This window comes from Lygodium microphyllum, chromosome 22 (genome assembly GCF_053477565.2).
Source record: "Lygodium microphyllum isolate KBCC chromosome 22, Lygodium_microphyllum_v1.1.10, whole genome shotgun sequence".
Taxonomy (NCBI): domain Eukaryota; kingdom Viridiplantae; phylum Streptophyta; class Polypodiopsida; order Schizaeales; family Lygodiaceae; genus Lygodium; species Lygodium microphyllum.
The window spans coordinates 102,747,228-102,773,317 of NC_141156.1; the positions used below are offsets into that span (position 1 = coordinate 102,747,228).

Genomic DNA, 26,090 nt, shown 5'->3' on the forward strand with positions numbered 1-26,090 from the left:
GAGTTTCCCCTCCTGGTCAACTTGATTTGGGTCAGTAATTGTACTGTTATGCTGTCAAATTTCACCCAGAATAGGTGAAAGACCGCCCATTGTACTTTCTCTTTTTAAAAATAAAGAAATACCGCAAGGGGCGCCTAACTTAGGGGCCAACAGGGTGTATGTGTTGCAACAGGAGCATTCTAGCTTCCTGTATGTCTTCTTGATTCTGTCTCTTTAAGTTCAGGTAAAGTGGGCGACTGTGAATTGGGTGAAAGCATTTATGTATTTTGGTTGTACACTACCGCCCTTCCCAATGAACAGGCCGGTTTCATGGTTCCATCGCCGGGATCGAATCACCTTTTCCCTAAAGAGTGAGCGAGGGTCTGTTTGGGTGTAAGACACAAAATTGTGCATTATGGCTGATAGAAAGAAAGACACCAGAGAGGAAGCGTCTTCATCACAGGAGATCCCTGTTGTTCATGAGGTGGGAGAGTCTTCTAGACCTCCACAGTTTGTTACTCCTGTTATGGTTAAGCCACAAGTTCTTACGACTACTTCTATGGATGAAGACATTTTCAAGACTCAGTTAGTTGCTGCTGTGAGTATGTTTACTCAAGTGATGCAAAATCCAAGGTTTTTGGATTTTTGCAACCTCCCTTCCTTTACAGCAAGTTGGGCAATCTGCAAAGATTTCGGATCCAGTAGAGGTCCAGGATAAGGGTAAGCATGCTGCAGATTCAGTGGAAACACCAAGGCAGCTTGCGGAGTCAATGGAGACTCCAAGATTGGTTCCGACTGTCCAGGAACAGGTGGCAGAAACGCTAGTTACACAAGCATTGCCAGTTCAGCCTGCCACTTTACAGCAGCCAAATGTTGGCCTAAATGTACGGGGAAACTGTTTTCAGGCTTTACCACAAGTTTTCCCACCGACCTCTGTACATCCTCGGTACTTTGGAGGTGGATCTGTATTTCAGAGTATGGCTGGTTATGCGCCTGGAAACCAGATTTATGTACCAGGAACAGTGTTTCGGGGTACACAGGGTTTTATGCCAAACCCCATGTGAACAGTGTTTGGGGGTACACAGGGTTTTATGCCAAACCCCATGTATGGTAATATAGGCATGCAGCCTGGATTTCAGGGAGTTCAAGGCAGTTTTGGCATGCCACATGGCACTTTTGGTATGGCTAGTTATCAAAACCAGCAAGCAAGTATTGTGTCTACAAGCCTTGTAGTCAGTGGTCCAGCAACTCCTATGCCACCTGTTAGTGTTCCTATGTTACAGGCATATCCTATGGACCCTTTGATGGCTCATGAGAAGCCAAAGCCATACAAGGAAGGTGGTGCAGCCGTGCGGTTTGACATCTTTCGAGGATTTGAAGATAGGACTACGGCTCTCTCTTTCTTACAGCAGTTTGATGCCGCATTTGCAGGAGGGAACTTTACAGAGCCTTCTAAGGTCCAGAAAGCTGCCACTTTTCTTAAGGACAATGCTAGTGAGTGGTGGAGTACACTGTTGATGCAAGGACAGGCTCCTGCTACTTGGACTTACTTTAAGCAAGTATTTGCTTCTGCTTGGTTGACCAATGAATTTGAGATCGATGTTATGTCAGCTTGGCACAATTTGGATGCATCTAAATGCAAGGATCTGGAAGACTATAACAAGAAGTTTTGGGAGGCTTTACTTCCAGTCACTTCTTACAGGGTTGTGCCATTGACTGAGCAGATAGAGAAATATTGCTGTGGGCTGCCCAAGGAACTTCGGAATTATTGTACAAAGACAAAGGTCACCACTTTGACTCAAGTTAATTGAGAATGCTACCACAGGAAATGCATTATTGTTGGGACAATCAAGTGGTTTTGGGAGCAGCATTAAACAAGACATCTGAAAATTTTTCAGCAAAGAAGCCATTTGGTAAACAGGTTTCTCAGATTTCTCAAAGCACAGGTAAATCTTGGCAGTTCAAGAAGAAGCCAGCCAAGTTCTTTGGACAACAGTCAAAGGACTAGAAGAAACCTTTTGTGTGCAAGTCTCTTGAAGAGAGAAAGGCTTTAATGGCTGAGAGGAAATGCTTTATCTGTAAGCAGACTGGTCATATTGCGTCTAACTATCCGGACAAGAATAAGAGATCAACTGATGATGATAAAGAGGACAGGAAAGGAAAGAAGCCCAAACCTTCAGCAGGTTTAGTGCCAGATATGTTGGGAGACAAGCCATACTCGGATGCTAATGAGCTCTACAGAGCTTGGGTTAAAGTTAGAGATCAACATGTACTTATTCTCTTTGATCCTGGAGCTAAGGCAATCTTTATCTCACCAGAGTTGGCTTCTACTTTGGGCATCAGAGCAGATGAGATGGGTTACACAGTAGAGGCAGGGTTGGCATGTCCTGGCCACTCAGAGTCTGTGACACCCATTCTTGGAAAGCTGCGTCTTCATATACAGTCTTATATTGATGCAGAAGAATTTTATATCATGCGACTTGAAGGCTGTGATGTCTTGTTGGGAATGCCATGGATGTTCAAAAAGCATGGTGTGATGGATACCTTTAACAAGACACTGACTTTGGAACATAGGGGAAAGACTCATGTGCTTGATGTGAAGCTTAAAGGAGAGTCTATACCTGTTGTATCGGCTTCTGCCATTACATCTATAATAAAGAATCATCTTTCTGCGTACTTGATTTTTGCACGTGATGTCAAGGATAATGATGAGTCAAATTTCTCTATGTTAGATAGAGACACGTCTGCTTTCTTGTCTCAGTTCAGTGATTGTTTTTCTGACTCATTACCATCACAGTTGCCACCAGAGAGGTCTGAGGATCATGCGATAGATTTGGTGCTAGGCAGTAGCCCACCAAATAGACCTCCGTATAGGGTTAGTGCAGCCCAACAGAAAGAGATATTGAGCCAGGTGAATAAGCCCTTAGAAAAAGGGCTGATTCAGCCAAGTTCATCCCCTTTTTGCTCACCAGTGCTCCTAGTGCAGAAGAAGGATGGCTCTTGGCGCATGTGCATAGACTATCGAGCGTTGAACAAGAGTACCATCAAGAACAGGTTCCCCATTCCAAGAATTGACGACATCCTTGACCGTTTGGAAGGAGTGTCAATTTTCAGCAAGATAGATTTGAAGAGTGGATACCCAGATCAGGATTAAGCAAGAGGATGTGCATAAGACTGCATTTAGGACCACGTTTGGTCTCTATGAGTTCTTGGTAATGCCATTTGGACTTACTAACGCTCCTGCTACATTTAATCGAATGATGGACAAGATTTTTCGTCCATACAAGCAGTTTGTTGGTACATTCTTTGATGACATGATTGTCTTTTCAAAGAATGAATAGGAGCATAGAGAATACTTGAAAGCAGTCTTTGATGAGCTTCGCAGTAATAGGTTGCTTATCAATGGCAAGAAGAGTGAGTTCTTCTTGGAAGAAATCCAGTTTTTGGGGCACATAGTGTCAAAGGATGGTGTTCGAACGGATCCTGCTAAGGTTGAAGCAATTAGAACATGGCCAGATTTGAAGACTGTCCATGATATTAGAAGCTTCTTGGGTTTGTGTTCTTACTACAGGAGTTTCATTCGCAATTTTGCAGAGATTGCTTCACCTTTACATGCTTTACAGAAGAAAGGAGTCTGTTTCCAGTGGACACACAAAGAGATTTCAGCTTTTAATCTTCTTAAAGAAAAGATGACTTCTAGTCCAGTGATCATTCTGCAAGATCTTAGGAAGTCATTTGTTGTCCAATGTGATGCCTGTGGCAATAGCATTGGTGCAGTGCTAATGCAAGATGGCCGGGTAGTGACTTATGAAAGCAGAATCTTGCGAGGGCCAAAGAAGACTATGCAGGTCTATGAGAAAGAGTTGCTGGCTGTGATTTATGCGCTTTCTTGTTGGAAACACTACCTACTTGGGGCAGATTTTGTTGTCCAGACAGATCATCAGACATTGCGTTACTTCTTAACTCAGACTAAGCTGTCAGAAAAGCATATGCGTTGGGCAAACTTTTTGTCAATGTTCCATTTTCAGATTGTGCACATGGAAGGCAAAAAGAATGTTGTGGCTGATGCTTTGTCAAGGAAGCCACAAATTTCAGCTGTGTCAATTCCTTATCATCGTGAGCTTGATGATATGAAGGAATAGTATCCTGATGATGCAGATTTTGCAAGGATCTTTGATCAGCTTGTCAATGGACAACATCATGAGCATTATCTTCTCAAGGATGGTTTCATGTTGATGCATGGTAGACTATGTGACTATGCCATTGAGACGGAAAGTTATGACAGAGTGTCATTCTCCACCGTATGCAGGGCATTGTGGTATTGATGCAACAGTCAAAGCAGTAGAGACATTCTTTTATTGGCCTACTTTGAGAAGAGATGTCGATGCTTTTGTGCGGCAGTGTTTGATTTGCTAGAAGGTCAAGTTTGACAGGCAAAAAGCACCAGGGCTTTTACAGCCATTGCCTATTCCAGATAAACCATGGGAAAGCATAGCTATGGATTTTATCTTTGATCTTCCAAGGACACAGACACGAAATGATGGGATATGGACTATTATTTGCAGGTTTAGCAAACAGGCTCATTTCATTCCTGTCAGGAAGAAGATAAAACCAGATCAGATGGCACGTTTGTTTATGTGCAATGTCTTCAAGTATCATGGTATGCCACTGTCTATTGTCAGTGACCGTGATCCACAGATGACAAGTCTATTCTGGAGAGGTATATTTGAGAACATGGGCACAACGCTTAAGTTCTCATCGTCATTTCATCCACAGACTGATGGACACTCAGAAGAGGCAAATTCTACTGTCTTGGATTTGCTTAAGTGCTAGGTGTCAGAGCACAAGTCAAAGTGGAAGCAGTATTTGCCTTTGGTCGAGTATGCATACAATAATATTGTGCATTCCTCAACAGGCAAAGCCCCTTTTGAAATTGTTGAAGGTAGTAAAAAGGTTCCTCCCATTTTGCATACAAAGGATAAGATCTTTCAGGCAGATCAATATGTGCAGAGTATGGGTGAAATGTATCAGAAAGTTAAGCATGCCCTTGAAAGGACTCAAGCAACGCAAAAGAAAGCTGCTGATCATCACCATCGTGAATCGATATTTTCATTTGGTGATTGGGTATTGTTGCGGTTTGAAAAGGCACGCTTAAAGAAGCGGAAAGGCAAGGAAAGTCTTTTCACTAAGCTTAGTATGCAATACTATGGGCCTTTTCAAGTAACAGAGAAGATTAGTGATGTCAGCTATAGGCTGAAATTGCCTGACAATTGGAAGATTCATAATGCTTTCCATGTAAGTCTTCTTAGACCTTATGTGGGTGATGTGCCAGAAGATATGCCAACTAAGGAACAGCCTGAAGTTGAGGAACTTGATGAAATTCTTGTTCCAAAACAGGTATTGGCACACAAGGAAAGGAAAGTGAAAGGCAAAGTTGCTAGAAGGTATTTGGTTAAGTTCAAGAACTATCCAGCTATAGATGCTAAGTGGATGGACGAAGGTGGACTTGCAGAGTTACCTAATGTGTTGGAACTTTACCTTGAAGCATTTCGCTTGCAACCTACCTTGACCCCTTGTATCTCTAAGCTGAAATAGATTGTCAAAGTGACAATTGCTTAAGAAAGAAATTATGTACAGAAACAGATTTTGTACAGGTTAACACTTATTGTGTCCATATGGTTTTCTCAGTGCTAAAGAAGTAAGTATTGCTTGCAAGAAAACAGTTTTTACTTCTATTGAATTGAATACATGTTGTAACAATGCTTACTCCATCGGGCATGTATTTTGTGAATTGACTCAGTGCGGATATCATTTTGATGTACCGGCCACTAGATCTCTAGTCAGGGTGATGTGGAGTCATCAAATGAGAATCTGCCACTATGGGGATATCATTGTGGTGTACCGGCCACTATATCTGGAAACAATGATGTGGAGTCACATGATGATAGTTTGCCATGTTTCACAGTTACAACATACATGTGTTAATAGTGTGTTCAGTACACAATGTTGACTGATAGCATGTATGTGTTGTACATGTGCTGCCAAGTGTAAGTTCACTGGGTTAGCTGGAAGCATGTATGACATTCATGCAAACGAGGACGTTTGCGATTTCGAGAGGGAGATATGTCACAAGACTGTGACAACTATTATCTTTTTGTTGATTTCTTTATTACATATTTTATTTGGTTTTTCTTTTTGGAAGGATCCCTCTTGAAATCTAAACGCCTGAGTTGCATGGCCAGTATGTGAAACAAACAGGAATGTTTAGTGAGTCAAAACTAGACAGTTAAGGTCCAGTACAAGTCTGGAAGAGACTGATGGCACTGTACATTGACAAGCCTGAAAGAGACTTGTGAAAGTGTATATGGAGAAGTGTGCTGAAGAACTAGCCTGGAAGAGACTAGTTCAAAGTGAAGATGGACAAATCTCCAAGAGATTAGTCCATGTGGGGTCATCAGTGGAAATTCACATTCAGTTGAGCTACATTACAAATTTGGATGTAGCCATAGTTTGCAAAGATGGTCAGAAGACTAGTTGGGATGCAATGGAAGCAACTCCTAAAATTTAGGGAGTTACTATTTTAGGACCTCAGAATCTATTCGCGTCATTATCTTCGTTTTTGCAGAAGGATCAATCCTCTAGTCTGTGCCGAGGTCAAATTTTGAACCGAGGATGGAGAATTTTAGACTGAAAGGTTTAAACAGAAAAATTGTTACATGTATACCATGTGTCACAATTTGGGCATAAATTCCCAAAAGAGAGAGAGAGAGGGCAGCACAAAAAAACGAGTTTCAATGCATGGGGGGCTCATTTTGTGAAAGAGAGATGGATTGCTGCAGATGGAGAGCTCTTGAGAGCTGGACTACCTTGTCTATGATGCACAGAGGGCTGGGCTTGCTCCCTACTCTCTCTTTCTCCCTGACAGTATGGTTATGCTGCAAAATCAAGGGCCTTTCTTCTGATTCAAGTATAGCTGTGTGGAATATGCTGTTTTTGCATGAGGCAAGAGCCTCCTTTCTCCAAGAACAAGAGCAGTTGTATGCTGTCCCAGCAGGGACAGGTGAGGGTGGTAACCTCACCAAGCAAGTGCCTGAAACAGCACTAAACCATAACTGATTCTGGACTGTTCAGAGGGTATTTCAAAGCCCAATTGATGTGAGAATCAAGGGACACTTGGCACAGATGATGCAGGACAATGCAGGGAACAATATGAGCTGAAAACGGGTGTCAGAACATGTCTGAACCAGTAAATACAGCAGGCTGAAGGAGATTTAGACTTGGGTAGAGTTTCCCCTCCTGGTCAACTTGATTTGGGTCAGTAATTGTACTGTTATGCCGTCAAATTTCACCCAAAATAGGTGAAAGACAGCCCATTGTACTTTCTCCTTTTAAAAATAAAGAAATACCGCAAGGAGCGCCTAACTTAGGGGCCAACAGAATGTATGTGTTGCAACAGGAGCATTCTAGCTTCCTATATGTCTTCTTGATTCTGTGTCTTTAAGTTCAGGTAAAGTGGGTGACTGTGAATTGGGTGAAAGCATTTATGTATTTTGGTTGTACACTACCGCCCTTCCCAGTGAACAGGCCGGTTACACCATCACTCCATTCATTCTTTACCCACTTCAATCATTTTTCATCCCTCTACTTTCGTCACTCCAATACTCTTGCCTTCTCTATCCAACCTTTCCACTACCCTCGCACCCCTTTTGGCCGACATTGCAATTCATGGTTTGTGGCTGTCTACTCTATCTTTATCCTTTGCTTCATGCGCCATGTTTCATCATCAGGTTTTGCATTTTGGAGCTTCCCCCTATCTGGCGTCAGCATTCATACACTGGCAACAACTTTTCTCCCTTTTGGCATCAGTCTTGCATTTGGCTATCTAGAGGCCCTCCCCTGTACCTAGCATTATCATCCAGCTTGGGATTAGTACTTTTCTTCCTAGCGTCAATCATCAAGCGCCTAGCATCAACATCTTATTTTCCAAGTATTTGCGTTTTGCGGCTTGAGGACATCCTCAACATCTAGCGTCATCATCCAACATCTAGGCTACGCTCCTTGCATTTGACAAATCCAACACACTCTGGAATTTCCATTTGCTGCCCAGGCCATCTCCCCGGCATTTCATGATTGCCTTTCGCTCTGTTGATAGTAGTGATCATTTTCCTCATCTCTGACGACATCAAAGGACAGCAATTTGCTCCCTCGAGACTGTGAGAGTGCGCAGCGAAAGAAGAACACGAACACAGAGGAGAGGAGAGAGGAAGCAGAGAATGAAGGAAGAAAGTCTGCACTGACTGAGATGAATGCTGAATACACTGGAATGGACAGAACAGTCCCTGCCCGCAGCCCGGAGCGTCAGTGAGGGAACCAGGACAGACTGGAAGCAAAGGCAGCACCAATGCCGGAGACGGAGACGGAGGGAGCAGTGTTGTACCTGCAGAGAGTGAATACTGGACTGACTAGGGGGGCTGCTATAAATAGCCCCCAGCCAGCAAACTGGCCGACCAGCCAAACTGGCGGACCTGGCCAGATTTGGCCGACCAGCCAGATCTGGTCCGACTATGGCCAGGAAGAATCTGTGACATAAGAGCATAGTTCACACATGGTGAACTGTCCCGCTGGGCCTGTAAACGGGCTGATCGACGTGGACCTGTAGAAGAAGCAGGAAAGTGAGTAACACCTGAATCCTGCATGAGCCGGCGATACCATAAAGGAATCCTGAGAGACTCCTGCTACTGTGAGGGAGACCGGGGGGTCTCCGGAACCTATAAAGCACCCAAATCGGAGAGGGACTCCCCCTCACCAAGGGAAGGTAGATCCTCCGCATCTGAAGAAGGCTGTATATCCCGTGAAGATCCCGAAGTAGCGGTAGAAGAGCTCGTAGAAGACGAAGGCACATCCACCAAAGGGGAAAGGGAAGCCGAAGGAGGAGGAATAGGAGGGTTGCTAAGAGGCATCCTGGAAGAAAGTGAGAAAGTGAAGGGAGAGAAGGTGGGGGGGGGGGGGGGGGTCCGTCAATGATGAAGAAACATCTGAAATAGAACCATCAATCGGATCCTCAGAGGCCGAAGCCTCATCAAAGATCACATCCCTGCTCACCTCAACCTGCCGCGTCGTCGGGTCGAAGAGCCAATATCCCTTCGTGGTCGTACTATAACCAACGAAGATAAGCTTTCTCGACTTAGAGTCGAACTTCGTCTTCCTCTTCTTCTTGTCCACATGGACAAAAGCATCGCACCCAAAGATGCGAAAATGGGACACGGAAGGCTTCTTCCCAAAGAAAGCCTCATATGGAGTCATGTCCTGTAATGCCGAAGTCGGAGAGCGGTTGCGTATATGCACCATTGTAGCCACCGCCTCACCCCAAAGGAAATGAGGAAGACTCCTATGCTCCAGCATAGATCGCGCCATCTCAATCATGGTCCGATTCGCACGTTCCACCACACCATTCTCTGATGGTGTATTCGGATGGGAATACTCCACCCAAATACCATGATCCCTGCAAAACTGAGAGAAAATGTGAGAAGTGAACTCTCCACCGTGATCAGCTCGAACACCACGGACCTTGGAAGTTGTTTGGGTCTCCACAAACACCTGCCACTCACAGAAACGGGAGTACGCCTCGCTCTTGTACTCCAAGAAATAAGGCCACACATAACGACGAAAGTCGTCCACAATCAGCATCAAATACTTGGCCTTCCCAAGGGAGGCCGTGCCCATAGGTCCGCAAAGGTCGGTATGTACCAACTCAAGCGGAGAAGTAGCCCGCCTAGAAGCAACCTGCGGGTGAGGCTGCCGGTGCTGCTTGCCCCTCAAGTAGCTAGGGCACAAAGTGTGAAGAGGAGGGAAATCAGGAAGTCCCTCCACCATCTTCCTCCTAGAAGCCCGGCGAAGAGAATCGAGGTTCAAATGACCATACCGAGCATGCCAGAGCAGCCCAAGCTCATGGGAAGTCCACGCAGCCAAGGCTGTGAGCGTATAAAGCCCACCCTCCTGTGTACCTGTCCAAAGAGCATCACCTGTAGAAGCATCCTCCACTGTGACCGCATCCTGTGTAAAAATGACTCGGGTACCTAACTGAGTAAGACCATGCACAGATAAGAGGTTAAAACCCAAATCAGGCACATAGAGAACTTTGGCGGAGGAAGACCGCCTGTCAGAAAACATAGGTAAAGTCCCCACTCCTCGAACAGGAACTGTAGAATTGTCACCAATGGTGACGGTACCCCCTCTGGAACAAAGATCCTGAACCCAATCCTGACGGAAGGTCATGTGTGAAGATGCTCCACTGTCGACAAGCCAAGGCTTCTCCTGTGTGGTAGAAGCTAGGGCAGTGTCTTCCTCAACAAAGAGATGCACAAACGCAGATTCTGTTGTGGCTGGGGCCGCCTTCGAGTCCTTCTCCTTAGGCTTCAAATGGGGATACTTCTGCCAACACTTCTCCTCGGGATGAGTGCCCTTCCCACAATGGGGACGCTTGGGCTTCTTCTCCTTCGCATCCTTCTTGTCCTCCTCCTTCTTGTCCTTGGCCTTCTCCTTCTTTTGTTTCTTCTTCTTGCCACCACCTGTGCCAGCCGTAAATGCCTTGGTGGAGCCACTGGCTCCCACCTCTTTGAGTCGCTCGTCATGCTCCAAGACAAGCGGAGAAAGCTCCTCCCATAGGAGAGTCTCACGGGTCCTCGAAGTGATGAGGCTGGTGTAGAAGACATCATACCGGGGTGATGGGAGCTGAGTCAACAGAATCATCGCCATATCCTCAGACGATATCAGACGACCAAGAGAGGCTAGCTCGCCTCGCATATCCTCCATCTTTGTGATGTGCTCCTTCATGGAAAAAGAACCATCAAGACTGAGCATCCGCAACTTCTTCTCCAGGGAAATCTTGTGGGCAAATGTCTTGTGCTGATACAAAGACGCAAGCTTTGTCCATACTTCCGCCGCGGTCTTTAACCTATGAACATGTACAAGAACAGAATCATGGAGACTCATAAAAACAAAGGAACGGGCTCGAGAGTTGAGCCTATCCCATAAGGCTGCACGGTCCATAGAGGTGCCATCGGACGAATCCACGGGGGGTCGGTCGATGGGCGAAGAAACAAGCTCCCAAAGATCAAAGGTATCAAGGATGCAAGCCACCTTGCATGACCATAGGGAGTAGTTGGAACCATCCAACTTGTCTTCCTTCGGAAAGGAAGGGAGAATCGGCACCTGGATAGAGGGAATCAAGGAAGGCATCCGCACATCTGATGCAGTCTTCACTGAAGAAACCTTCGCAGTAGATGGAACCCTCTGAGATGCATGGACTGAAGAAGGACGAGTGCGAGGAGGGTCTTCCCGATGTCGTACTTCACGATAGTCCCGCCTCCGCTCAGAGGAATGATGAGAAAGAAGCTCGTCCTCTGAGTCTTCAAAGCCTGAAAACTGGTAAGACATCTTCCAATCTGCAAAATACCAAAGAAAGTTGTGCCGCTGTCGAAATAGGACCAGCAATGTGGTCACCAACCACCAAGACGCAGGCAGAGAGTGCCTACAAACACCTGGATCTGCAAAACGCAGAGATCTGATGTCGAACACCAGAAAAGAGATCACCAGCACCAGGAAACAGCTCGGACAGAGGTCGCCAGCAGGAAAAGAGCAGCCTGGGGTGGAAGCAACCTGCAGAGCAGCAAAACGCAGCCTGTAGGGAGGTCGCCCTGCAGCAAGAGAGGTCGCTTGGCAGCAAACGCAGGGTTGCTGCGTCGCTGGATGACGTGGCAGCCCCTGTGGACAGCAAACGCAGGCTGTACAGCCTCCTGATGCAGTCGCCTGGCTGGGATGGACCTGTTGGCAGCCGTCTGAAGCAATTGCCTGGCTGTTGTGGATCTGTTGGCAGCAGCAGTAAGGTATTTCTCTCCTGAAGGTCGTCCTCCGTGCTCTCAATCAGGCGATGATACCATGTGAGAGTGCGCAGCGAAAGAAGAACAGGAACACAGAGGAGAGGAGAGAGAAAGCAGAGAATGAAGGAAGAAAGTCTGCACTGACTGAGATGAATGCTGAATACACTGGAATGGACAGAACAGTCCCTGCACGCAGCCCGGAGCGTCAGTGAGGGAACCAGGACAGACTGGAAGCAGAGGCAGCACCAATGCTGGAGACGGAGACGGAGGGAGCAGTGCTGTACCTGCAGAGAGTGAATACTGGACTGACTGGGGGGGCTGCTATAAATAGCCCCCAGCCAGCAAACTGGCCGACCAGCCAAACTGGCCGACCTGGCCAGATTTGGCCGACCAGCCAGATCTGGTCCGACTATGGCCAGATCTGGCCGACTGCCCAAAATAATGGGCAGTCAGCCCAGAAACAGCCCAGTTTGGGCTGTAAAATGCCCAAGGCTGCATGCTGACTAAAGCAGCCATAAAAACACACTGACAGAGCTCCTCTGTCTCCTGTCAGACTCTGACAGGAGCTCACAACCAGGAGATGACAGACTGAGACTGAAGAAGAGCAGGCTAACAGAGACAACTATCCTTTACCTTCCAGTGATTACTTCAATAGCCCATTGCCCCAAGGTCTGAGTTTCAATCTTCACTGTACAAATTCCCTACAAGTGTTGCCACATGATTCAAACACGATAGTTCAATCATCTTCTAAGCTTCGGCTCCAGTGTATCAACTTCCTTCTCATAGGATGATTCAGTGTATCAACATCGCATTCTTCTTGTGTTTCTGAGCTTTCCTTCTCTCTCAATGTTTGTCGTACACACTGTGTTTCTCCTTGCAAACCCTATTCTCTCTCTGGTCTCTTAGACAATCTTTTGATACATTTCCAAGAGACCCTTCAATCCAATGGATCTTGGTGCCTTTCTCCAATACAAATATCGATGATACTGGTCGCAACCCTACCATTCTTTCTGCTTGTGTCTCATTTGATTCTTCCAAGGCATGCTCTAGTCTGTATTCTCTCTTCGGTTGCATATTCCTATTCTTGCTTTCCTACAACTTTAGCATGCCTACTATTTGGTAGTAGGAATTCTTCTAAACCCAACCTTTGAGACCATTCATTATAAATTTTCAGCTAGACATAGATCTCACTCTTATTCTTTGAATGCTCCTCCTTTCACCATCCAAGGGTAAGAGGGCACAATATTCTTTTATTGAAGCTTACAAGATCTTGGTCATCCATACCTTTATATCATCAACCATTTGTTATGTTCTTGTAAACATGCATCTGTGCATATATCCCTTGTTCTTAATCAAAGAGAAGCCAACTTGGATCCACCATTTACGCAAGAGCTTACATATCAATCTCTATGGCAAAATTTTTCATCTAGTAATATATGGCATATATTCCCATATCTTCTTCATCATCAACACTCATTGATGGTTGAAATAGCTTTCTATGGATATGAATACTTTTGTAAAACCGCAAAAAAAGACGTTCAAAGCAATTTCATTACCTTCGCAAATCCTGTTAGACCCTTCAGCAACCAACGAGCACCCTTTTTCCAATGCCTCCACCTGACTGAGATAACCCTTTAGACTCTAAAGGTAAGACAACCATTGCCTAAAACTAGCCTTCCTTCTTAAAAAGGATAGTGAAACCTGATTTAACCACTAATTACAACAAGCATAAAATTTACATAAACTGAGAATAGACACTTCATTACTTTAATCTTGGACATTGGACATCCTAATGGCCCCAAAACTGGCATCCCCTGCGATATTTCTTTAACTTTTATTACAAATGGATAAAGTACAACTGAGATCCTCTAACCTTCTCCGCTAATCCAAGTACCTCTTGCTGTCAAAACTGACCAATAAGCCTGCAAACCAATTTGCTCCTTGGTTTGCTTGGGGATTGGCCTTCAACCCCACTCCTTAAAAGACAAATTCAGCCCCAAACCTAATATTGGCTAGCTAGCCTCTTGAATCTCCCCAAAATTCCTCAATTACAGGTTCTGGAATTCAAGTCCTAGGCCCCCAATTCCGAGCACGCATCTCAAGACATTTATCAAAACCCTAACTTCTACTATAAATTAGGGTTTATGATAGAGATTGACTGAAAACACTTTCTTTGATGGCTCAAATTGTTGAAAAATGCTGAGATAACTTGAGAGATGGCTAGGGGGTGAGAGTAAATATAGAGAGAAATTTCAGAGTTTCATCACGAGAAATGCTGAAAAACTACTGATACCCTGCTCAAAGAGCCATGGAAGCTATTACCTACACATTAGGACCATCAGAAAGATTGTTGCCTACTCCTATATACTGTCAACAACACCAGAAGGACCTTAGGCTACTATCACTTACTCTTGGAGAGCTCCAAATTTCTATCACTTGCTATAGGATTGGTCCATCAGCAGTATCTCCTTACTCTCTAACAACCTTCTTCTCTCTCACAATGATTGGAATAGGCTTCGACTAACCCCTAAAAACGTTTTTCACTTACATGTGCAAGTCTTGCCAAGTGATAGCCTTCTAGTTCGATTTTCCAACAATATCTAGTTTATTAAATTAATTTTTAAAATCTATACTTTAAACATTATTTTAATAATTATTCTAATTTTAAAAAAAACAATTTCACCAACCAATAATTAAATTGGCTAGACCAATTTATCTTCCAAGTATCCTTGAGCAACCATTGATCCTTAGACCAATAATAATTAATTAATTAATACCTAGTATCTAATGTCATTACTAACAACATTAGCGGCCAATAAATTGATCTATACCTAAATCTGACAACGAGCACCACCTAGTATCTATCAGACATAACTTATTACAACTTTTGCCTTAGACATCCACTGCATCCTCGAGGTCCTTAACTTATTATCATGAAATAACTGCCATATGCATCACATATACTAAAAAACCTTGCACATTTAATTAATAACTTAATTGAATGTTATTGGCAAGATTAAATCATCTCAAAATTTCACATCCCTGTGACATTACATCTATAGTCTTAGTTGGTCATTCAAGAGCCGACATGCACCCTTTGTCTGATGTTCATTGTATCATCATACATTGCTTCTTGCTGGTCTTTCTTGTCAGCATGCACACATCTCAATTACATAGCTTAGTTCAATTCTTTTGTGATTAGGCTTACACAGATCCAAGGAAATTGGCATAACAGCCTATCATCAAAACAAGGTGAAAAGAGCCTTCAAAATCACCTCTATGTTTTTCCATCATTGCTTTGTATAGTCATACACATGTGTTATCTTTGATACTCGAGTCTTTCTTTATATCCATAACAATCTCCAAGGGATCTTTTATGTTATTGTAGTAAACTTTGTGGGATTGGATTTGAAGGGTCCTTCCACCCAAAACTATCCAAACAATCCTAGATGCTTTGCTAGGCTTGCATCTACCACATCATTGGTGCCTTCTAAGTGGTACAATTGGCAAGAGAGCCTCAACCATCTCGAATGACGCATTGCTATGGAAAAGGGGCCTAGAAGCATTAACCAAGACAAGACTTAGATGTTAGTGGATTTTTCAAGTAATAACAAGGTCATTGGTACCAAGTGGATTCTTTCATACTAAGCTCAAAGCTGATGGAAACCAAGATAAATACAAGACATGTCTTATGATACAAGGGCTTAACCATGGAATCAATTATGATAAAACCTTTGCTCACAACGCATGCTTGACATCTTTTGTTGATTACTTGCTTCAACCGACCATTAGAATTGGCCAATATATCAAACAAATGTCAAGACTACCTTCTTCAACGACTACTTGGATCAGAATGTCCATATGGCTCAACAATCGAGTTTTTCAAGTTCGGGTCACACAAACTAGATCTTTACTTGCTAAAAGCTCTTTAGGAGCTGAAGCAAGCTCCTAAATCTTGTTTTCTTAATCTACTTTAGAGAGGGTCACCTATGTGCTTCCATACATCGATAATCTACCGATCATGAGCTCAAAGACAGACATCAACAATGACACAAATCAAAGCACAGCTCCACTTCACTTTTGAGATGACCAATCTTGGTCTTCTCTCAAACTTTTTAGATAGGGAAATTATGCAACATTGTGAGGGTATTTTTATGTCACAACCAAAGTACACCCTTCAATAAATGGACCACTTTCTTCCACACCGCACACAGCCAATCACCAGTCCACTAGATCACACTATGAAGCTAATCAAGGACTTACATGCTCCTACATTCAACGAGCATAATTTTGATCGAGAAGTTAATAAACTCTTATAACTCATTTACAACTGCCACCGTCTCTCTTGGCCAAACTTATTTGATTTAATACTTATGCGTCAAGAGAACTAGGCACACACTAATTTTCTCTCTTTGCTTTATTCTGGTGTTGTCGTCGTCAAGTCCAATAAATTTTCTTGGGCCACGCCTACGCACTTCCCAAGAGATGGGCATGGGAGTATTGTGCATGACACTATGTCATCTACCTTCACAATCTCATTGACAATAATTGGCAGCCAAATCCTTTGCTCCCAAGTTCGTGACTCACAAGAAAACGTGAAAGCCTATGCCATGGAGAAAAGAAAACAAGTGCAGTGTCCTAGCTTGTTGAAGTAAACAGGCTAAATGTCCCTATTTTGTATTCCATTCTCTCTCTCTCTCTCTCTCTCTCTCTCTCTCTCTCTCTCTCTCTCTCTCTCTCTCTCTCTCTCTCTCTCTCTCTCTCTCTCTCTCTCTCTCTACCTTTGTATTCCATTCCCCATTTCAGCTTGACGATGACGGGCTTGCCAGTCAAGTTGTTCAAGAAGGGCTTGGGGTTCACTGGAACGGCCTACAGACGCACAGCAACGCTCAGACGAAACCAGAAAGAAAATTATAAAACCCTCGGTTTATTCTTGCCCTGGCCGAACAAACAAATCAGCAACTCACCGACATGTCTCCGGCTGCGTAAGGATGATCTGTGCCGACAGAAGAACAACCGCAGCGGAACTGTGGAAAGTATCAGTGCGCTTTCAGGGCCGGGTCGCCGTCCCTTAAGAGCTTGCTTGCAAGCTCCAGATTCACAAGACCGCTGCAGAAACGTAGAACTACGTGAGGAATATTAATATTACATTTGACCTAGGTATCAGGAAAGTAACAGTTGCATAAGAAAGACGACGAGAGAGTGGTTTTTTGGGGGCGGGGGGGTTTTGGAACAATTTTAACTAGAGAAATCATTTAAAAAAGTTATAAAAATTTTATTGGATGAATTATATATAATATATTAATAATTACATGTATAATCTATACTACCTTTTATTTTCAGATCTACCACACCTGACAAAAGTCTATGTGGTACACTCCCCAATTTATTTATATAAAATCCCTCTCTAAAAATAGCTTTTATATAAACACTCTTAAGATTGCATCTTCATTATTGGAAAAATCCCAAATTATTTTAAGAAAAATCCCTCTCTCAAAATAGCATTTACATAAATACTTTTAAGACCATTTTCATTATTGGAAAAAAAGATTACAAGACTTTAGAGACCACTCTATTTGGTTCTTTTTTGCAGAGTCTAACATTGATTTGCAAGCACATGTAACGAGAGGAGAGATAGATACATTGGCTAGAATGTTCTACTTGCAGCTCTCAGTGATTTGCAAGCATGTATGATAGCTTGCAAGGCCTTATAAAGGCTCAACTATGTTCTAGGCTTTATCCTCGATTTTTGCAAGCTAGTAGAGAGGTTTGGCATGCTTTCTTTGTAGTCTATCCTTTTGTGATCTATTACTTTTCATGCATGCTTTAGTAATCATTTGTGTGTTTGCAAATAAAACATGAGTCTATGTGAAGGTCATGCATATTCGATTTTGCTTCCATGTTGTTAGCTTTGATTCAAAGTTGGTGCCATTCTCATAGTATAGAAAGCAAAATGAACATCAATACATATGTCATGGTACAGATATAAAAATCGCAGCATTCAAATCAAACTATTTTAAAACATGATACCTTGCAATTGGCTAGTGTGGTCTCCCTCGTTACACTACAATAGAAATACTTGCAGCCGCTTGAAACTTCAATTCTGCCCCTATGTTGTAAGACTCAAAAATGCCCAAAAGGGCAAGGCAAACCACCTTCTATTCATTCAAGGTGCAACCTACATGAAGTCCATTTGCACACTAGACGACCTTATGTTCAAATAAGAACGGTCTTTTTGTTCTACTTCCAAATAATGACTTGTGACCATGATTTAGCATGATAGCAGAGACTGAGAGAGAGATCAGATAGATGCATCTATGAACAATAAGGCTGGCAGATGAGAACAAAACTCTATCATTTGGACTTTGGTGAAGATGTGATAAATGCTTGTGCATAGGCACACACAAAATATTTTATTGGTAATAGTTCTCTTAGGAAAAAAATGGCACTATACCTTTAACACTATATTAAAGAATTTGGGAATTCCCAATATAGTTTATATTGGCCACATAATCAAATCTTGTCCCCTTACTTGAAAGTGGAGTTTACCCTAATTACTAAATAGGTTGTCTTTCCAAGTCTCACTTTGAAGCATGGGTTAAGATTTAGCCACATGGCCAAATCTTTCCTCTTTATTTGAAAGTGGGACTTGGAAGATTCCTAAATTTTGTAATATGGTGTTCTTTAAAAAATGAGCTCAATACGTGCTAGCTTCAACCTTCAGCCCTTCAAGAATCAACAATGCGCTAGGCGCTTGGTTGCAATGCTTCAAATAATGACAAGTCTAATGATACATCGTTTGAACATTGGCTGAAGTTTCTAGTTTTTCAACATTGTTAAGGCTTGATGACATATGCTTGCAAGCTGCGAATCAATACACAACAAAGATGGTAACCTTTAGCCTTATGAATCAAGAGTTATGGAGTCTGTGATTAATCACAAATAGAGAGGGAGGAGTATGATGATTCTCAATACTCTCTCTCTCTCTCTCTCTCTCTCTCTCTCTCTCTCTCTCTCTCTCTCTCTCTCTCTCTCTCTCTCTCTCTCTCTCTCTCTCTCTCTCTCTCTCTCTCTCTCTCTCTCTCTCTCTCTCTCTCTCTCTCTCTCACACACACACATTTTGCATGTTTATATGGATGTGTAGAATTGTTTGCTTCCCTTGCCTTTTTTTTCCAAAATGATTGCTTTAATCTCTCTTTGTGTGTGTGTATGTGTATATATGCACACGTGTGTTTTTTCTCTTTTCAAGTTCTCTCATGTTCACATATACTTATTGTTTATGTGTGTGCACATGTAGGAATGAAAAATGTTGGATGTTCTAATGCTAAGAATGTTAATGGGGTTTCAATGGAGCTAGCATGCTTTGAGCAGACACGCAATAACACATGTAGAATTCTAAAAGTTTGCAATTGAGAAGCTATCAAAAAGGCACATGGTCGAATTAAATTTTGCATGGTGATGATGAGTAACTCAATTGTCTAAGGCACTTGAAATCTCTTGAAAATTTTTGCAAGTCCTTGGCTAAGCACCGTGGAAACTTAAATGCCTATGTGGAGACCATATATAATGTTTTGTCCTCTGAAGTCATTTGAGAGGTGAAGGGGTTGTTGGCCATGATAGCATAAACCAATTGGTTTGCACATATCATATTTGATAATAGATAGAAGGTCCTCTAGGGAGAGGACTCTCCTCAAGGGCTCGGCATGTGTAAGAGTGGATGCACCCTCCCTTTCTCCCAATTGAGAGAGAATGTCAGCACTTCATATGATGAGGTTGTATCCTTGAACATTTAGATGCAAAAGTTCAAGAGATTGCAGTCTTTGATGAGTCATAGATTTTCTTAAAAGTAGCTTTATTGCTATTTAGAGTTTGTAACATGGAGACTTCTTAGACTTTATTTAGTTGACATGTGTGTTTTTCTCCCTTGCTATTTGTGGCAATATTTTATTGAGATCTGTCCCTTTTTATATCAAGAATGATATCTTATATTGGTTTTTTGGCTATTCTCAATTGATATCCATGCCTTTTTTGCTTATGTTTGTGATGGTAATTTCATAAGATGTGTCGTCTTATTTATATTGGGTCGTGGATATTTTATTGTTTGTATTGGTGCATTTTTTCAGAAAGTTTATTGAGATGGATTTCATGGACACTATAGCAATGAAGTATGGATATATCTTTCAAGGCATGGTTTTGAGCATGCATGTGGTAAGCATAGTTGTGTGAAGTTCCCATAGCTCGATTGTACACAAAATAGTAAAATATACAGTAGTATGTGCACGAGTAAGTGGGTCTTCCAAGTAAAAAAAAGATACTCAAGAGCCTTGCTTAACATTTATAGATTCAAAGTAGGTGGGCATACTTTGGAAAAGAGCTAGGTTTGGCTCAAAAGATTTATAGATACCTTTATGGGCCATTGGAATTCCTTCCAATTGGAAAACTCAATTCGATATTAGACACTGGTGGTGGTGCAATGAACAAATTTCATGGCTTTTGCAATGAGGTGGAAAGTGTGCTTTGGATCGAGACTATTGAGAGGTTGCCTCTTCAATGCACTAGCAAGCGTTATGGCCCATTTCTTTAATTGATAGAGCATGTGCCACAACTGCAAAGGGAGGGAATGTTAGAGACTTTTTGCTAGATTGTTGAACTATTTTATTGCTTTTTTTTTTGCTTGGGCTTCTAAGACACGACATCATGCCTCCAGATTTTAAGAATCTCATCTTGCTATTTTCATTTGCTCGATTGCATATGTACACACACATTCTCTCTCTCTCTCTCTCTCTCTCTCTCTCCACACACACACACACACACATTTATTTATTTATTTATTTATTTATTTGTGTGTAATTTTTAACCAAATAAATTTTGGCATCCATATGTTTGATATCATTGTTTAATATTTGTTTTGATACAATTTTTTATTACATATCATTGTTACTTTTGAAATTATCATGGATAATATAAGTCTTACTTAGATACACGCCCTTTTTTTGTTTGTTGCATAGGTTGCTTCTTCTTTGTTGTTTCGTAAACAATGCTTTGAATTGTGAGGAATATTATAAGAAATCTATACTACATTATTATTTGAGCTACAGGTTCGAGAAAGTGTCGAACCACCACAGTGCTCCCGAACCTGGCTCCCAAACCAAACCAAAGTGACCATTAATGTCACATGATTGGGAGCAGAATGAAAGTTAAGTGACCATTAATGTCACATGATTGGGAGCAGAATGGAACGTGGTCTCCTTCCACCACCTTCTCTTCTTCTCTCACTCTCACTCTCATTCTCACTTTCACTCTCACTCTCACTCTCAGCAACAGGCAAGAGGTCAGTCCTCTCTCTCTCTCTCTCTCTCTCTCTCTCTCTCTCTCTCTCTCTCTCTCACACACACACACACGTTGACGTGCTTCTTTGGAGTCCAGTAGCTCGATAGCAGCCTAGTCTCTCTCTCTCTGACGTGTGTGCCAATCGCAGTGTCGAGACAGCGTCGATCTGCCAGTCGCAGCGTCGCCAGTTGCCCGGTAGTAGACGTGCGCCAGTTGCCCGGTAGTCGACATGTCGCCTAGTAGTCTAGCCAGTCGCCCAGTAGTACAGCCAGTCGGTCGCAGCCAATCGTCGCCCAGAGAGAGAGAAGCGCGACTCTCTGACGGACGTCAAAGAGAGAGAGAGAAGCACGTTTACTCTCTCTCTCTGTCAGACGTGTCACGACGACACGTTAGACAGAGAGAGTAAACACGCTTCTCTCTCTCTCTTTGACGTTCATTAGAGAGAGACACGTCAGACAGAGAGAGAGTAAACGCGCTTCTCTCTCTCTCTCTGACGTCCGTCAGAGAGAGACTCTTTGACGTGTCGTAACACGTTAGATAGAGAGAGAGTAAAGGCGCTTCTCTCTCTCTCTGACGTGTCGTCTGACACATCAGAGAGAGAGAGAAGCGCCTTTACTTCTCTCTCTCTCACGTGTGGTAGAGAGAGAACTACTCTCTCTTTCTCATCCAATCATATCCCTTATACTCCTGCGGAGAGAGAAGTGCCTTTACTTCTCTCTCTCTCTAACGTGTGGTAGAGAGAGAGACTCTCATCCTGCGGTCACAGATGCTGCGCCTGCAGTCACATGGCTTTTTGATGCTGCGCCTGCAATCACACGCTCACTGCTTTTCGATCCAAGCTCGCTGCTCCGTCAGAGAGAGAGAGAGAGAGAGAGAGAGAGAGAGAGAGAGAGAGAGAGAGAGAGAGAGAGAGAGAGAGAGAGAGAGAGAGAGAGAGAGAAGCGTGTTGAGTTACTTTAGATTAGATTGTGTGTTAGTTTTGATTGTTTAGTTCGTTTAGTTAGTTTGTTTATTTAGTTTATTTAGTTAGTTTTGATAATTTATTTAGTTAGTTAGTAGTTACTTTAGATTAGATTGTGTGTTAGTTACTTTAGATATGTAATTAGTTTAGGGTTAGTTAATCATTTAGTTAGTTTTGGTAATTTATTTAGTTATTTAGTAGTTACGTTAGATTTAGTAGTTACTTTACATACGTGTTAGTTACTTTATATATGTGATTAGTTAGTTTATTTATTTAGTTATTTAGTTAGTTTTGATTGTTTAGTTCATTTAGTTAGTTTGTTTATTTAATTAGTCATTTAGTTTATTTAGTTATTTAGTTAGTTTTGGTAATTTATTTAGTTAGTTAGTTAGTTTTGGTAATTTATTTAGTTAGTTAGTAGTTTGGTAATTTATTTGGTAATTTATTTAGTTTAGGGTTAGTTTATTTTTTTGTTTTAGTTTATATTTAGTTTAGGGTTAGTTAGTTTTATTTAGTTTACTTAGTTAGTTTAGTTAGTTGTGTTAGTTTAGGGTTGGTTTATTTAGTTAAATATATAGTAAGTTAGTTAGTGAAATAGGTTGTTAGTTAGTTTGGTTAGATTTGTGGTTAGTTAGTTTAGTTAGTTTTCATTGTTTATTTAGTTTAGTTGTTTTATTTAGTTAGTTATTTAGTTTATTTAGTTAATAGTTTAGGGTTGGTTTGTTCTTTTGTTTTAGTTTATATTTAGTTTATTTAGTTAATAGTTTAGGTTTAGTTTGTTTGTTTTAGTCTTAATTTAGAGAGAGAGAGAGAGAGAGAGAGAGAGAGAGAGAGAGAGAGAGAGAGAGAGAGAGAGAGAGAGAGAGAGAGAGAGAGAGAGAGAGAGAGAGAGAGAGAGAGATCACAGACCTGAAATACCAATCCTCACAAACAAACTGCACAAAATATAAACCAAAATACCAATAAATTAGACAATACCAAGCAAAGCAACCTCTCTCTCTCTCTCTCTCTCTCTCTCTCTCTCTCTCTCTCTCTCTCTCTCTCTCTCTCTCTCTCTCGGGTTGTAAATGTGTTTTGATGTATTTATTGGTTTAAATAGTAAGTTAGTTAGTTAATTAGGTTGTTGGTTAGTTAATCAGGTTATTGGTTTAAATAGTTAGTTTAGTTAGTTTTGGTTGTTTATTTAGTTTTGTTAGTTTGTTTAGTTAGTTAGTTAGTTTTGTTAGTTTTGGTTGTTTGTGGTTATTTGGTTTAGTTAGTTTATTTAGTTAGTTAGTTAAATAAATATAGTAAGTTAGTTAGTTCGGTTAGATTTGTGGTTAGTTAGTTATTTAGTTTAGTTAGTTGATTAGATAAGTTAGTTTGAATTATTTTTGTGTGTTAGTTACTTTGCATTTAGTTTAGGGTTAGTTTATTTTATTTAGTTTACTTGGTTAGTTTAGTTAGTTGTGTTAGTTTAGGGTTAGTTTATTTAGTTAAATATATAGTAAGTTAGTTAGTGAAATAGGTTATTAGTTAGTTTGGTTAGATTTGTGGTTAGTTAGTTTAGTTAGTTTTGGTTGTTTATTTAGTTTAGTTGTTTTATTTAGTTAGTTATTTAGTTTATTTAGTTCATCTCTGTTCGTCATCTTTGATTGAACCAACAATCCTGTTTAGTTAGTTGTCGAATTTAGTTAGTTTAGTTAGTTGTGTTGGTTTAGGGTTAGTTTATTTAGTTAGTTTATTTAGTTAAATATATAGTAAGTTAGTTAGTTAAATAGGTTGTTAGTTAGTTTGATTAGATTTGTGGTTAGTTGGTTTATTTAGTTAGTTGATTAGATAAGTTAGTTTGAATTATTTTTGTGTGTTAGTTACTTTACATTTAGTTTAGGGTTAGTTTGTTTTATTTAGTTTACTTGGTTAGTTGTGTCAGTTTAGGGTTAGTTTATTTAGTTAAATATATAGTAAGTTAGTTAGTGAAATAGGTTGTTAGTTAGTTTGGTTAGATTTGTGGTTAGTTAGTTTAGTTAGTTTTGGTTGTTTATTTAGTTTAGTTGTTTTATTTAGTTAGTTATTTAGTTTATTTAGTTAATAGTTTAGGGTTGGTTTGTTTAGTTAGTTATTTAGTTAGTTTTGGTTGTTTGTGGTTATTTGCTTTAGTTAGCTTATTTAGTTAGTTAGTTTATTTAGTCCATTGTGTGGTTATGATAATATCCATGTTATTGTGTTTGTGTATATATTTGGATATAATATATGTGTATGTAAATAGTTAGGTAGACAATGCATGGATGAATAGTTACATGCATACCCATGTCACCTTTTAGTCCTACGTTACATGAACTTAGTTTATTTATTTAGTTAGTTAGTTTATTTAATTAGTTAGTTTAGTTGTTTGTGGTTCTTTAGTTAGTAGTTACGTTAGATTGTGTGAGTTTGTTTTTTTGTTTTAGTTAATATATGTGTTAGTTACTTGAGAGAGAGAGAGAGAGAGAGAGAGAGAGAGAGAGAGAGAGAGAGAGAGAGAGAGAGAGAGAGTTTAGTTTTGGTTGTTTGTGGTTAGTTAGTTTAGTCGGTTTATGTAGTTATTTTATTTAGTTATTTTTGGTTGTTTAGTTGGTTTAGTTAGTGTATTTAGTTATTTAGTTAGTTTTGGTGATTTACTAAATAGGAAGTTACTTTAGATATAGTTTAGAGTTAATTTACTTTTTTGTTTGTTTATATATGTGTTAGTTACTTGAGAGAGAGAGAGAGAGAGAGAGAGAGAGAGAGAGAGAGAGAGGGAGGTTTGCTTGGTATGGTTTAATTTATTGGTATTTTGGTTTATTTTGTGCAGTTTGTTTGTCAGGATTGCTATTTGAGGTCGGTGATCTCTCTCTCTCTCTCTCTCTCTCTCTCTTTCAGGTTGTAAATTTGTTTTGATATATTTATTGGTTGTTAGTTAAATAGGTTGTTAGTTAGTTTGGTTAGATTTGTGGTTAGTTAGTTTAGTTAGTTTGGTTGTTTATTTAGTTTTGTTAGTTTGTTTAGTTAGTTATTTAGATTAGTTAGTTTTAGACTATAACTTAGTTACTTTATTTAGTTAGTTAGTTTATTTAGTTAATAGTTACTTTAGATTGAGTGTTAGTTACTTTAGATATAGTTTAGGGTTAGTAAGGTAGTAGTTACTTTAGATATAGTTTAGAGTTAATTTGCTTTTTTGTTTTAGTTTATGTATGTGTTAGTTACTTGAGAGAGAGAGAGAGAGAGAGAGAGAGAGTGAGTGAGTGAGTGAGAGAGTAAGTTAGTTAGTTAAATAGGTTGTTAGTTACTTTGGTTAGATTTGTGATTAGTTAGTTTAGTTTGTTTTGGTTGTTTATTTAGTTTATTTAGTTTTTTTAGTTAGTTATTTAGTTATTTAGTTAGTTTTGGTTGTTTGTGGTTATTTGAATTAGTTAGTTGATTAGACTATAACTTACTTTATTTATTTAGTTAGTTTTTTTAATTAGTTAGTTTAGGATTAGTTTGTTACTTTACATATAGTTTAGGGTTAGTTTGTTTTTTTATTTTAGTTTATATATGTGTTATGGGTTAGTTACTTAGTAGGTTTTACCTTAGATTAGTTGCTTAGTTACTTTAGAAGATTGTGTCTTAGTTTAGGGTTAGTTTGTTTTTTTGTTTTAGTTTATATATGTGTTATGGGTTAGTTACTTTAACTAGAAACTTAGTTAGTTAAATAGGTTGTTAGTTTTGTTGGTTTACTTTAGTTACTTTAGTTTGGTTGATTAGTTGCTTACCTTACTTGGTTTAGTTTGTTTAGTTCGTAGGTTACTTTAGTTTAGAGGTTGGTTACTTAGTGCATTGGTTGGTTGGTTAGGTGTATAGAGAGGGAGAGGGACAAGCAGAGAGAGAGGGTTAGTTAAACTTTGGTAGTATAAGACATGGTAGTTTTTGCTGTTTTAAAATTTCGAGAATATTTTATATAT

At 40.6% G+C, this 26,090-nt stretch overlaps 1 protein-coding gene across 2 annotated transcripts in view; it reads right to left on the reverse strand.

The window, feature by feature from the left end:
• RUXF (small nuclear ribonucleoprotein F) overlaps positions 1–17,065 on the reverse strand; it is a 50,144-nt gene extending 33,079 nt beyond the window's left edge. Inside the window, exons 1-2 of one of the 2 annotated variants that reach the window (XM_087662810.1) lie at positions 16,826–17,065; positions 16,640–16,727 (exon numbers count right to left, since the gene is read on the reverse strand). In XM_087662810.1, coding sequence (XP_087518936.1) covers positions 16,640–16,727; positions 16,826–16,831 — 94 coding nt within the window. In that variant the 5' untranslated portion in view covers positions 16,832–17,065. The remainder of the gene's footprint in view (positions 1–16,639; positions 16,728–16,825) is intronic. The other variant, XM_087662811.1, reaches the window with a different exon arrangement.
• Between the last annotated feature and the right edge of the window lie 9,025 nt (positions 17,066–26,090).